The sequence below is a fragment of the Lampetra fluviatilis genome, chromosome 25 (assembly GCF_964198595.1).
Source record: "Lampetra fluviatilis chromosome 25, kcLamFluv1.1, whole genome shotgun sequence".
NCBI classification, from domain to species: Eukaryota; Metazoa; Chordata; class Hyperoartia; order Petromyzontiformes; family Petromyzontidae; genus Lampetra; species Lampetra fluviatilis.
Window position 1 is genome coordinate 2,576,045 of NC_136299.1, and position 14,745 is coordinate 2,590,789.

The window sequence follows — 14,745 nt, forward strand, 5'->3', positions numbered from 1 at the left end:
TACTACGGCTGCGAAAACTCTGAGACCCGCAGCCCTTCCGACCCCGCCGCAGACGCGATTGCGGGACACCTCTGACGCTGGGCCTTCGGGAATACGGGACCGGGACGTTGGCGGGCCTCCAATAGCGACAGATGAACTTTATCCTGTCGCTCCTAAAACCCTGTCACGTTCCCGCTCGGCGGGAGGGCCGCCGACCGTCCGGGACGGGCCGGCGACCTGCACCCGCTCAAAATCCCTCACATTTCGTTGACTGTTGTGTTGTGTTCTTGTTCTTACTGTTATATTATTGTATGCTTCGTGTCCTTTAACGTGTTCGGTCGTGTTCGCTCGCATTACTTGTTGGAGTTGTTGTTCAGCCGAGGTCGGCTGGATTTTCTCTACGCGGGAGGGTGGTGTAATGCAAGCTTTAAACGACCTTCCGGATGTGACGTCATGGGGGGAGGAGTTACGTCACGTGGGGGAGAGGGTTCAAGTCTAAAAGGGGAGAAACCGGAAGAGGAAGGGGAGTTGTCGGGGACTGGGATAGAGAAAGGCCACGTAGGGCGGAGGGTGAGAGAGTGGCGAGATCGCCACATACATAGAGAAAGGTTGGGCACCGTCGGCCAGCGGTGACCGACCCCGGGGAAGCGGGAGCAGCGAGGAGGCTGCAGAGAGCAGCCAGGGGTCTGCAAGGGAAGATCGGCAGCGGGAGTCTGCACGAAGGGTTCAGCAGCGGGACTGCTACGAGATAGAAGGAGGCTACGAGAGCGACAGCAGCCTGGGGCTGCCAAGCGGAGAGTCTCAAGGGGAGAGCCGTGTGGGAAAAGTATACGAACCCAAATAAAGGACACGGAGACAGATACAAGCGGTCGAGTCCTTTATTACAATATTGACATGTTTTTACGTATTTTATCAAGGTCAGTGTTTCCATGCTCAAATATGCATTGGCCACACTGAAAGTGAGATCCAGGCCCTCCACAGAACTGCCACTGTTGATTTCCCACAAAGTGCTCGCTATGATATCGACTGTGGAGAGCTGATTGGCCGGGTCACACACGGACAGGAATTCAAGACCAGACTGGAATATATTTAGTCGCCAATCGAGTTCGACCCTTTGGTCGACAGGCCTCAAAGGAAAAACATGGGGCAGTACAGTGATGAGCCACAGACCCGAAATTCAAGCCCAAGACAAGGAGATTACAGCCAAGCTATGGGCTTCTCAAAGTTGCACCGAGGCAGGGAATGGTAACATGTCAATTGTGCATTAACAAGGTCTACAGCACACACATTTCTGACAAAGTGCAATCATTCATATGGCTGGTCTCCAACATATGAATTAGCATATTAGATAAACACCAGTTTACTTCTAAAAATACCAATGATGACGGTTTAGGGCTAAATAAAACGAAATGTTGATGATTATAATGCTAATTATGACGCTGTTACTGCAGCTCATGATGGTGATAAGCCACCGACCCCCACACTTCCACTAAGCCCCCCTTTCTTTTGGCGACCGACTGCACCAGACACCCATTTCATGCCGAATTTACCTGGTGGAGGCTCGGAGCAGGTGCCACCGATGTTAACCGTGGCGGGAAACTGAACTCAGGTGGTGCAGTGGTAGGCGCGGGTGCGTCGACGGCATGCACAATTGCACACACTCGTAAACAAACGCACGTACGCACAGAAAACATCCAACGCGCAAATGTGCACGCGGAGCCACACAAACACCCACGTGCACATGCCATGGCACGGCAAATCTCACGTATCACTCAATTATCCTCACAAGTTTCTTGTTCAACAGTGGGCTAGTGTCTTCTTGCAATCGTTCTTTCCTTTATGGCGATGGATAGAGTCAAGAAAACAAGTGTGGAATGCCAGTTTCAAAGGGCAAGTATTGTGTCTAAATAAATGGGCTCCTTGTACTCTTCGGGAATATTACCAGCTCTGCTCTGTGGCGGACACAACCAGAATAAGACGCAACAAATCCAAACGTCCATTTCGTCGTGACCAATGCCGACAATTGTATCTTTAAACAGGCATAGTTTAGCCGGGTTGGTGGTGGCGCAAAACTCGAATCCAGCACTGTCGAGTCAGCGAGGGTTGGTGCTTCGTTGATCGTATAAATGTTGCGAAACTCCCTTCCCGTGGGCATTGAAGAGGTGCCATACCCTGGCTTGCCAGGAGAAACCAGTAAAGAAAAAAATGTGGATTCCACCCGTGCTGTGTGTATGGGATAGAGAATTTCCCACTCGCATGCGTGCATTTCTTTGAGCCACACAATACATTATTCAGAGCAGCTCTCAGAGGGACAATGAGCAGGCGAACTTAAGGCAGTACACATTTTTCTCGTACAAAATGCCTCCTACTTTTTCACCAACAGTGTTTTATGCAGTATGCTACACTTAACCCTTTCCTGTTCCGAGACGTCCGCAAGTTGCATGGTGGGGGTCCCATTCACCACTGAATCTCCGAGCGTGCAAGCGGTTAGCGCTAATTTTATTTAGAGGCGTAGTACCGCTGTTTTTAAAGACATTGTACTCACAGCAGAGAACTGCTGCGACACACCCGCACTCTATGATAGCCGGCGCCAAACTGTGCCACGCGCCCTCACGCAAGGCCTTTTACGTCCAATTTCGATGACGTACGTGTACATCATCGGAATGGGAAAGGGTTAATACCGGTAAGTCTGAAAATATTACTTTCCTTATTACAGTCCTACTAACGGGTCTGAAATGGAAAACATTGCTGCAAGCTAAGCAACAGAAATGTCTTAACTTCAAGCTTTCGTGACTGCAGGAATTCATATTCGTTAGGTCTTTCAGTAAAGTCACGTAGATAGGTTCAAAGAAAATAACAAAATAACAAAAAACTACATTTCGATCGCAACACAAGCGGTCGTCATCAGGAAGAAAAAAAACGACCGCTTGTGTTGCGTTCGAAACGTTAATAGTTTTTTGTTATTTTGTTTGAACCTATCTACGTGACTTTACCGAAACACCCAACGAATATCAACAGAAATGTGTTTTGTTAAGATGAAGGATGTGAAACTTTTCACGGACAGACATGAGAACAAATGTATTTAGGGATAGCATCAGGGTACACAACAAGAACATGAATAATAATAATAATTACAGAAAGGCAATGTTAGATTTCTTGGACATGTAATGAGGAAATACCAGGAGACTGAAAATAATGCTTTGACTCGTACAATTACAGTTACACCATGAGCAAATTGAACAATTGGATGCAACTGGCAGGAAGTATCTCGTGCACATTTCTAGTGAAATAATCATGAACAGAAATAACTAAAAGGAAATTCATGATCGCCGACATCTTTGACAAGGGACATGGCACAGAGCGAGAGAGAGATCTTGAGCTATATTTAATTTAGTTAATGTTCAAATACAAGGCATTTACATGGTGCCTTTTGCAAACGAAGACACGGGGTGGCTGTGCCAAGGACTGTTAATCACATTTCGGAGAAAATACCGTGGCTTTTGTCATGCTCCGTTTACCATCGAGATTCAAACAACAATTAAGATCCAATTAGAAATTTTCCATTCTTTAAGGGTCCTAGTTTTTATTGACAGGATGTTCAGTACAATTTGAGATTCATTTCGTCTCTCCATCTTCACAGGTAAGGAAGCCCCCCATTTTGAGATCTCTTACAAACGACTGCAATTGTACTTTAAAACATAAAATTTCTCAATCAAATCACACAATGAGATGATCCTCGAGTATGATGCTGTCGTGATGTAACAATTACAACGCAGGATTAGAAGGCAATCCAAGAGGTTTCCGGTTCGATCTCCAGGCGTGGCAGCTGAAACAACGGTGCTGCTATAAAATCGGCTGCTATAAATTTCCACGTGATAAGCCACTTTTTTGAGCTATCATTTGTGGCCCATCGTTTCTCAAAAAAGAGCTATATCGCTCAGTGGGCCTTACCTTGTCAAATTAAAAGTGTAAGTTTAGTTTTAAAGGTGCTTCTTTTTTTAACCCCACCCCCACCTCTGTCCACCGAGCAGCATAAATGGGTACACCACAGTTGGTCAATTGGCAGGTCACATCTTGTGGGGTAAAGTGTGGGGTAACTTCCACCTCTTCTGAAAGGACTATGGCCAGTGTGAAGGGACCGTGGTGTTTTTGACCTACGCAAAAATATATAATTAATAAGCCGTCCATACAAAAATTTTAATTGCTTGAAAGGAGGAAATTAATTGATGATTTGATGCCGATTTTGATACAGGCATGCATTGTTTTCGGATATGAGTGCGTGTACAAATTTTTTAATTGATTGGACAACAGGAAGTAGACTAACTTTTGATTACAAGATTTGACCACGACAAACACAAGTGAAGTTAAATAAACCGTTGAAAAAGAGGGGAAAAGCTCCCAAAGGCAAGCTGTAAGGTACACCCCTTCGTCCCATCGTCTCCACCATTGACTTACCCACCTACAAACTGGCCCGATTTCTGTCTGGGACCTTGCAACCATTCACTGGTAAGACCACCTAATCTGTACTTAACTTAGATCACTTGGTATCGTTAATTAAGGACATATCACTATTTTTAGGTGATTTGCTCGTTATTTCGATGTAGTTTCTTTGTTCACCAAAGTTACTGTGCCCAACACCATTGCTATCTTTAGATTTGAAGCTTTCGTGACTGCAAGGATTCATATTCTTAGGTTTTTTCGGTAAAGTAACGTAGGTAAAACATCAAAATTAATGAAAATAAAATAAAATAAAACAAAAATCACGACGTTTCGGAGGCAACACAAGTCTCCGTCATCAGAGCCGAATTAGCTGCATCACTTGATGCAGCTAATTCGGCTGTGACGGTCCCACCTGATGACGGAGACTTGTGTTGCCTCCGAAACGTCGTGATTTTTGTTTTATTTTATTTTATTTTCATTAATTTTGATGTTTTACCTACGTGACTTTACCGAAAAAAAACCTAAGAATATGAACCATTGCTATCATTGAAGATTGGTCCAACAAGGATTGAATGTTTATGTACCGGCCCTGGTGAGACATTGCCTCACCAACACATACTTCACCTGGAATGGAACATTCTACAAACAAGTTGAAGGTACTCCAATGGGTTCTCCCTTATGTCCGGTTGTAGCCAATGTTTTCATGAACATTTTTGAGACAGACGACATCCAGGCATCCACTCTACGCCCGTCCTTGTGGAAGAGATACGTTGATGACACGTTCGTCATCTGGCCACATGGCCGACCAGCTCTGAACCAATTCCTCAACCGCATGAATTCCATATACCCAGCCATCAAATTCACCATGGAGGTGGAAAAGGATGGAAAGCTACCATTATTGGATGTTCTCATCGAAATGAGACCAGATGGCTCAATGGGCCACTCTGTCTACAGGAAAGCAACCCATACTGATGCCTACCTAAAACCGGACTTCCACCACCATCCATCCCAGAAGAATTCCCTCATCAAAACTCTACACCATAGAGCTCGATGTATCTCCGTCCATCATCACCTAGCCAGTGAAGTGAAACACGTGCACCAAGCTCTCAAGACGATTGAATATTCTGACTACACAATCCCTAAAGCTATCACCCCAACCGTTGGGAAAGAACCATCTGAGGACCCAATCAAAACCATCATCTTGCCATACATAGCAGTTGTCACCAAAAAGATTTCCAATATCATGAGCAAACACAAGATCCAGGTTCGATTTAACACAGTGCATAAAATTTGTGATCTAATCCCATCTGTGAAGCATAGGATCCCTGACATGCAATACCCCGGCGTCTACAAACTAATCTGTGTCTGTGGCAGTAGTTACATTGGGGAAACTAAGCGGCATGTCTCTGCCCGTGTTCGTGAGCATAAGGTAGATTTGAAACACAGGAGGAGCAACACTTCAGCCGTGGCTGATCATTGTCTGAATGCGGTTGGCTCACACGAAATTGATTTCTCTAAGACGAAGGTACTTTGCAAGCCCACTGGCTATCAACAAAGATTCATTCATGAAGCCATCCATATATGTAGACACAGACACAATTTCCACCATGAGGATGGGTACAAACTCAGCAATCATTTGAAGGATGTCATCAACCAGTTTAAGTCATAACTGGCTGTGATGTTTTCATCTCGTCACCTTTCGATGTTAGTTTTATTTTATTTCACCAATTTCTCCAGGGCTCATGCGCTTACCCTTCTCTTGATTCTCCGATTTCATATTTAAAATAACCATCTCCGCTTGAAGTTGGGCATACTACAAGTACAAAAAGTTGTTAATTTCCCACATTAACATAACCATCTCCACTTGTGCTGGCCCCAGGGCCCTTGTGCCCCGCCCACGTCGTTGGGCACACTGTAAGTTGACACTTGGCTACGCCCATCTTAAACCTTTAAAAACAGCTTTCCTTTGGAAGCTTTTCCCCCCTTTTTTCCACCTGAAGACGATCGCTTGTGTTGTGATCGAAACGTCATGTTTTTTTTGTATATTTGTATTCATTTTGAACCTATCTACGTGACTTTACCGAAAGACCCAAAGAATAAACAATGTTTCCTCCACATATCTGGCCCTTTCCATAAAAAATTGAAGTACTTCTGCACATCCTGCAAGCCACACGCCCTTCTGTAAATAGATAACTCCAGCAACATTGTTTGGTCCGGTTTCGACATTCCGCGTCTCAACAGCAGTCAGGTCTACCTGAACCATTGCCTCAATACAAGAGAAACTTTGGCCCGGTTTTCACATTCACTGTCTCATGAGCGGTTAGGGTTATCTGAGCCATTGCTTCAATGCAAGCGACACTTTTGGCGGGTTTTGACATTCAGGGTTTCATCGGCAGTGGCGAGGCTGACACGAACCAGTAATGCTGAACTTCCAGACGAGACTCGTGTCTCAATAGCAGAGGGAAAGTGTAGCCACAAACCCCCATCGATTGCGCTGTCCCCCCAACTGTCGACACTTTTGACAGGGGTTGCCCGCAACTGCTCGCACGCAACTTGGTTGCAAGGATAAGAGGCCATCCATTTAGTAAGTACGCAAAAACCTATCTAAACTTGACCCCCCCCGAAACCCATAAAACGGCCGATATTTAATCCACGCAGAAATGATCAAGGATTAATAATAGTAACGTATTTAAGCAAACAGGTAGTCCACCGACGGCTGCATTAAAGAATTACGTTGCGTACCTTGGCCACTTATTTTGCTGAGCTGCGTGATAGCTCCAGTCAGGGGCACGGTGGCACACGAAGTGACACCTCTCCCACAGTCCCACTTCTCCCATAGTACTTGGTCTGACAGCTGGAGACACTGAACTGTGGCTCATTTGAAGGCCAATGTAGACAAATTATTATTGAGGCTTCACCACCCCCCCCCTCCTACGTTTCCTATGCGTACGTACATTGTCAGTAGACCCCCCCCCCCCCCCGCATACGCAAGCGTTCGTGACTGCAAGGATTCATACTCTTAGGTTCTTTCGGTAAAGTCACGTAGGATTTGACCCGGTACAGCCGGAAGGAAACAGTGTAACAATAAATATATTTTACTTGTTCCTGGGTAGTAAGTGTTGTTTGCTAATTGCTTATGCCTCAAAGGTACAGAAAACGGCTGTTATTCACCCAAAAACTTGGCTTTTGTGACCAGGACCGTGATATTTTGAAATTTAAAATGTGGTGTGCATTTGTGTCATTCACATAAAGTGCCTGGTCACAAAAGCAACGTTTTTGGGGGAATAAAATCCATTTTCTATACTTCTAAGGTATAAGCAATTACAAAATAACACTTACTACCCATGAACAAAAAGTCGTGTTACATAGTGAAATCAGTATTTGTGTGTGTCGGGGTTGGCAGGAGTTGATTTAGTGCAGTCGCTCAGGATCTGCTGCAGTTGTCGGCATTGTTGCGTGGAGTTGTATTGCGGTCACCTGCACCACAGTGCCCCCCCCCCTTCTCTCTCCACCACAGTGTCCCCCTTCTCTCTCCACCACAGTGCCCCCCCCCCCTTCCCTCTCCACCACAGTGCCCCCCTTCTCTCTCCACCACAGTGCCCCCCTTCCCTCTCCACCACAGCGCCCCCCTTCTCTCTCCACCACAGTGCCCCCCTTCCTTCTCCACCACCACAGTGCCCCCCTTCTCTCTCCACCACAGTGCCCCCCTTCCCTCTCCATCACAGTGCCCCACCCCCTTCTCTCTCCACCACAGTGCCCCCCTTCTCTCTCCACCACAGTGCCCCCTTCTGCACCACCACAGTGCCCCCCTTCTCTCTCCACCACAGTGCCCCCCTTCTCTCTCCACCACAGTGCCCCCTTCTGCACCACCACAGTGCCCCCCTTCTCTCTCCACCACAGTGCCCCCCTTCTCTCTCCACCAGTGCCCCCCTTCTCCACCACAGTGCCCCCCTTCTCCACCACCACAGTGCCCCCCTTCTCTCTCCACCACAGTGCTCCTCTTCTCTCTGCACCACAGTGCCCCCCTTCTCTCTCCACCACAGTGCCCCCCTTCTCTCTCCACCACAGTGCCCCCCTTCTCTCTCCACCAGTGCCCCCCTTCTCTCTCCACCACAGTGCCCCCCTTCTCTCTCCACCAAAGTGCCCCCCTTCTCTCTCCACCACAGTGCCCCCCTTCTCTCTCCACCACAGTGCCCCCCTTCTCTCTCCACCACAGTGCCCCCCTTCTCCACCACAGTGCCCCCCTTCTCTCTCCACCACAGTGCCCCCCTTCTCTCTCCACCACAATGCCCCCCTTCTCCACCACAGTGCCCCCCTTCTCCACCGCAGTGCCCCCTTCTCCACCGCAGTGCCCCCCTTCTCTCTGCACCACAGTGCCCCCCTTCTCTCTCCACCACAGTGCCCCCCTTCTCCACCGCAGTGCCCCCCTTCGCTCTGCACCACAGTGCCCCCCTTCTCTCTCCACCACAGTGCCCCCCTTCTCTCTCCACCACAGTGCCCCACTTCTCTCTCCACCACAGTGCCCCCCTTCTCTCTCCACCACAGTGCCCCCCTTCTCTCTCCACCACAGTGCCCCCCTTCTCCACCAGTGCCCCCCTTCTCTCTCCACCACAGTGCCCCCCTTCTCCACCACCACAGTGCCCACCTTCTCCACCGCAGTGCCCCCCTTCTCCACCGCAGTGCCCCCCTTCTCTCTGCACCACAGTGCCCCCCTTCTCTCTCCACCACAGTGCCCCCCTTCTCTCTCCACCACAGTGCCCCCCTTCTCCACCGCAGTGCCCCCCTTCTCTCTGCACCACAGTGCCCCCCTTCTCTCTCCACCAGTGCCCCCCTTCTCTCTCCACCACAGTGCCCCCCTTCTCCACCGCAGTGCCCCCCTTCTCTCTGCACCACAGTGCCCCCCTTCTCTCTCCACCACAGTGCCCCCCTTCTCTCTCCACCACAGTGCCCCCCTTCTCTCTCCACCACAGTGCCCCCATTCTCTCTGCACCACAGTGCCCCCCTTCTCTCTCCACCACAGTGCCCCCTTCTCCACCGCAGTGCCCCCCTTCTCTCTCCACCACAGTGCCCCCATTCTCTCTCCACCACAGTGCCCCCCATCTCCACCGCAGTGCCCCCCTTCTCTCTGCACCACAGTGCCCCCCTTCTCTCTCCACCAGTGCCCTCCTTCTCTCTCCACCACAGTGCCCCCCTTCTCTCTCCACCAGTGCCCCCCTTCTCTCTCCACCACAGTGCCCCCCTTCTCCACCACCACAGTGCCCCCCTTCTCCACCGCAGTGCCCCCCTTCTCTCTGCACCACAGTGCCCCCCTTCTCTCTCCACCACAGTGCCCCCCTTCTCTCTCCACCACAGTGCCCCCCTTCTCCACCACCACAGTGCCCCCCTTCTCTCTCCACCACAGTGCCCCCCTTCTCTCTCCACCAGTGCCCCCCTTCTCTCTCCACCACAGTGCCCCCCTTCTCTCTCCACCAAAGTGCCCCCCTTCTCTCTCCACCACAGTGCCCCCCTTCTCTCTCCACCACAGTGCCCCCCTTCTCTCTCCACCACAGTGCCCCCCTTCTCCACCACAGTGCCCCCCTTCTCTCTCCACCACAGTGCCCCCCTTCTCTCTCCACCACAATGCCCCCCTTCTCCACCACAGTGCCCCCCTTCTCCACCGCAGTGCCCCCTTCTCCACCGCAGTGCCCCCCTTCTCTCTGCACCACAGTGCCCCCCTTCTCTCTCCACCACAGTGCCCCCCTTCTCCACCGCAGTGCCCCCCTTCGCTCTGCACCACAGTGCCCCCCTTCTCTCTCCACCACAGTGCCCCCCTTCTCTCTCCACCACAGTGCCCCCCTTCTCTCTCCACCACAGTGCCCCCCTTCTCTCTCCACCACAGTGCCCCCCTTCTCTCTCCACCACAGTGCCCCCCTTCTCCACCAGTGCCCCCCTTCTCTCTCCACCACAGTGCCCCCCTTCTCCACCACCACAGTGCCCACCTTCTCCACCGCAGTGCCCCCCTTCTCCACCGCAGTGCCCCCCTTCTCTCTGCACCACAGTGCCCCCCTTCTCTCTCCACCACAGTGCCCCCCTTCTCTCTCCACCACAGTGCCCCCCTTCTCCACCGCAGTGCCCCCCTTCTCTCTGCACCACAGTGCCCCCCTTCTCTCTCCACCACAGTGCCCCCCTTCTCTCTCCACCACAGTGCCCCCCTTCTCTCTCCACCACAGTGCCCCCCTTCTCTCTCCACCACAGTGCCCCCATTCTCTCTGCACCACAGTGCCCCCCTTCTCTCTCCACCACAGTGCCCCCCTTCTCCACCGCAGTGCCCCCCTTCTCTCTCCACCACAGTGCCCCCATTCTCTCTCCACCACAGTGCCCCCCATCTCCACCGCAGTGCCCCCCTTCTCTCTGCACCACAGTGCCCCCCTTCTCTCTCCACCAGTGCCCTCCTTCTCTCTCCACCACAGTGCCCCCCTTCTCTCTCCACCACAGTGCCCCCCTTCTCTCTCCACCACAGTGCCCCCCTTCTCTCTCCACCACAGTGCCCCCCTTCTCTCTCCACCACAGTGCCCCCCTTCTCTCTCCACCACAGTGCCCCCCTTCTCCACCACCACAGTGCCCCCCTTCTCCACTGCAGTGCCCCCCTTCTCCACCACAGTGCCCCCCTTCTCCACCGCAGTGCCCCCTTCTCCACCGCAGTGCCCCCCTTCTCTCTGCACCACAGTGCCCCCCTTCTCTCTCCACCACAGTGCCCCCCTTCTCTCTCCACCACAGTGCCCCCCTTCTCCACCGCAGTGCCCCCCTTCGCTCTGCACCACAGTGCCCCCCTTCTCTCTCCACCACAGTGCCCCCCTTCTCTCTCCACCACAGTGCCCCCCTTCTCTCTCCACCACAGTGCCCCCCTTCTCTCTCCACCACAGTGCCCCCCTTCTCTCTCCACCACAGTGCCCCCCTTCTCTCTCCACCACAGTGCCCCCCTTCTCCACCAGTGCCCCCCTTCTCTCTCCACCACAGTGCCCCCCTTCTCCACCACCACAGTGCCCACCTTCTCCACCGCAGTGCCCCCCTTCTCCACCGCAGTGCCCCCCTTCTCTCTGCACCACAGTGCCCCCCTTCTCTCTCCACCACAGTGCCCCCCTTCTCTCTCCACCACAGTGCCCCCCTTCTCCACCGCAGTGCCCCCCTTCTCTCTGCACCACAGTGCCCCCCTTCTCTCTCCACCACAGTGCCCCCCTTCTCTCTCCACCACAGTGCCCCCCTTCTCTCTCCACCACAGTGCCCCCCTTCTCTCTCCACCACAGTGCCCCCATTCTCTCTGCACCACAGTGCCCCCCTTCTCTCTCCACCACAGTGCCCCTTTCTCCACCGCAGTGCCCCCCTTCTCTCTCCACCACAGTGCCCCCATTCTCTCTCCACCACAGTGCCCCCCATCTCCACCGCAGTGCCCCCCTTCTCTCTGCACCACAGTGCCCCCCTTCTCTCTCCACCAGTGCCCTCCTTCTCTCTCCACCACAGTGCCCCCCTTCTCTCTCCACCACAGTGCCCCCCTTCTCTCTCCACCACAGTGCCCCCCTTCTCCACCAGTGCCCCCCTTCTCTCTCCACCACAGTGCCCCCCTTCTCCACCACCACAGTGCCCACCTTCTCCACCGCAGTGCCCCCCTTCTCCACCGCAGTGCCCCCCTTCTCTCTGCACCACAGTGCCCCCCTTCTCTCTCCACCACAGTGCCCCCCTTCTCTCTCCACCACAGTGCCCCCCTTCTCCACCGCAGTGCCCCCCTTCTCTCTGCACCACAGTGCCCCCCTTCTCTCTCCACCACAGTGCCCCCCTTCTCTCTCCACCACAGTGCCCCCCTTCTCTCTCCACCACAGTGCCCCCCTTCTCTCTCCACCACAGTGCCCCCATTCTCTCTGCACCACAGTGCCCCCCTTCTCTCTCCACCACAGTGCCCCCCTTCTCCACCGCAGTGCCCCCCTTCTCTCTCCACCACAGTGCCCCCATTCTCTCTCCACCACAGTGCCCCCCATCTCCACCGCAGTGCCCCCCTTCTCTCTGCACCACAGTGCCCCCCTTCTCTCTCCACCAGTGCCCTCCTTCTCTCTCCACCACAGTGCCCCCCTTCTCTCTCCACCACAGTGCCCCCCTTCTCTCTCCACCACAGTGCCCCCCTTCTCTCTCCACCACAGTGCCCCCCTTCTCTCTCCACCACAGTGCCCCCCTTCTCTCTCCACCACAGTGCCCCCCTTCTCCACCACCACAGTGCCCCCCTTCTCCACTGCAGTGCCCCCCTTCTCCACCACAGTGCCCCCCTTCTCCACCGCAGTGCCCCCTTCTCCACCGCAGTGCCCCCCTTCTCTCTGCACCACAGTGCCCCCCTTCTCTCTCCACCACAGTGCCCCCCTTCTCTCTCCACCACAGTGCCCCCCTTCTCCACCGCAGTGCCCCCCTTCGCTCTGCACCACAGTGCCCCCCTTCTCTCTCCACCACAGTGCCCCCCTTCTCTCTCCACCACAGTGCCCCCCTTCTCTCTCCACCACAGTGCCCCCCTTCTCTCTCCACCACAGTGCCCCCCTTCTCTCTCCACCACAGTGCCCCCCTTCTCTCTCCACCACAGTGCCCCCCTTCTCCACCAGTGCCCCCCTTCTCTCTCCACCACAGTGCCCCCCTTCTCCACCACCACAGTGCCCACCTTCTCCACCGCAGTGCCCCCCTTCTCCACCGCAGTGCCCCCCTTCTCTCTGCACCACAGTGCCCCCCTTCTCTCTCCACCACAGTGCCCCCCTTCTCTCTCCACCACAGTGCCCCCCTTCTCCACCGCAGTGCCCCCCTTCTCTCTGCACCACAGTGCCCCCCTTCTCTCTCCACCACAGTGCCCCCCTTCTCTCTCCACCACAGTGCCCCCCTTCTCTCTCCACCACAGTGCCCCCATTCTCTCTGCACCACAGTGCCCCCCTTCTCTCTCCACCACAGTGCCCCCTTCTCCACCGCAGTGCCCCCCTTCTCTCTCCACCACAGTGCCCCCCTTCTCTCTCCACCACAGTGCCCCCATTCTCTCTCCACCACAGTGCCCCCCATCTCCACCGCAGTGCCCCCCTTCTCTCTGCACCACAGTGCCCCCCTTCTCTCTCCACCAGTGCCCTCCTTCTCTCTCCACCACAGTGCCCCCCTTCTCTCTCCACCAGTGCCCCCCTTCTCTCTCCACCACAGTGCCCCCCTTCTCCACCACCACAGTGCCCCCCTTCTCCACCGCAGTGCCCCCCTTCTCTCTGCACCACAGTGCCCCCCTTCTCTCTCCACCACAGTGCCCCCCTTCTCTCTCCACCACAGTGCCCCCCTTCTCCACCACCACAGTGCCCCCCTTCTCTCTCCACCACAGTGCCCCCCTTCTCTCTCCACCACAGTGACCCCCTTCCCTCTCCACCTGGAGACGGCGTCCACGGAGCCGGCGATGGCCGTGCCTCCTCCTCCTCCCGCGCCGCCGCCGCCGTCGTAGAGGACCCCGTTGATGTCGAGCAGCAGCCCCGCAGGCGGCGCGCCGCGAGCCCACAGAGGCGCGGGGACCGCCATTGGTGGCGGGGGGTGGGGGTAGCGGGGGGTGGGGGGAGGGGTAAAGGGGGGTAGCGGGGGGTGGGTGGGGGTAGGAGGGGGAGGGGTAAAGGGGAGTAGGAGGGTAGGGGGAGGGGTAAAGGGGGGTAGGAGGGGGAGGGGGTAGGGGGGTGAGGGTAGGAGGGGAGGGGTAAAGGGGGGTAGGAGGGGGGTAGCGGGGGTGGGGGTAGGGGTAAAGGGGGGTAGGAGGGGTAGGGGGAGGGGTAAATGGGGGTAGGAGGGGTAGGGGTAAAGAGGGTGTGAACACCGAGAAGCGGGCACTGCTTGCCAGATCACAGAGGGAAATCCTCGCTCTCTTAGAGGCCACCTGTGGATTTGGGATGTTGTGATCTCTCATCTCTCTCTGTCTCTATCTGTCTCTCTCGTCTTTGTCATCTTTTAGTCTCTCTCATCTCTCTGGCTATCTCAGCTCTGTCTCTATTTCATCTCTCTGTGTCTCGCTGGGGCCGTCCATAAATGACGTCACGCGATTTTGGACGATTTTTGACCCCCCCCTCCCTTCGTCACACGGCGTCACAAAAAGTCAGACCCCCCCTCAAATATGACGTCACAAAGCTCTGCCCCCCCCAAATAAAACATGCTTCAAATCGCTTTAAACTATTGTCATTGTAGTGCGTATTTAATGTGCCGCTGCACTTTGATGTTGTAGGGGAAAACATTTATTTAAAAGTCTATTTAATTAAGTAGAACGTGTTGTCTATATTTATTTAAAGTTCCGCATTGTAATGTGACGTCACA

The 14,745-nt window shown here is 53.9% G+C and overlaps 1 protein-coding gene across 1 annotated transcript in view; it reads right to left on the minus strand.

Moving 5' to 3' along the window:
• LOC144941658 (phospholysine phosphohistidine inorganic pyrophosphate phosphatase-like) overlaps nt 1-13,991 on the minus strand; it is a 34,367-nt gene extending 20,376 nt beyond the window's left edge. Inside the window, exon 1 of the mRNA XM_078868016.1 lies at nt 13,823-13,991. Coding sequence (XP_078724142.1) covers nt 13,823-13,968 — 146 coding nt within the window. The 5' untranslated portion in view covers nt 13,969-13,991. The remainder of the gene's footprint in view (nt 1-13,822) is intronic.
• Between the last annotated feature and the right edge of the window lie 754 nt (nt 13,992-14,745).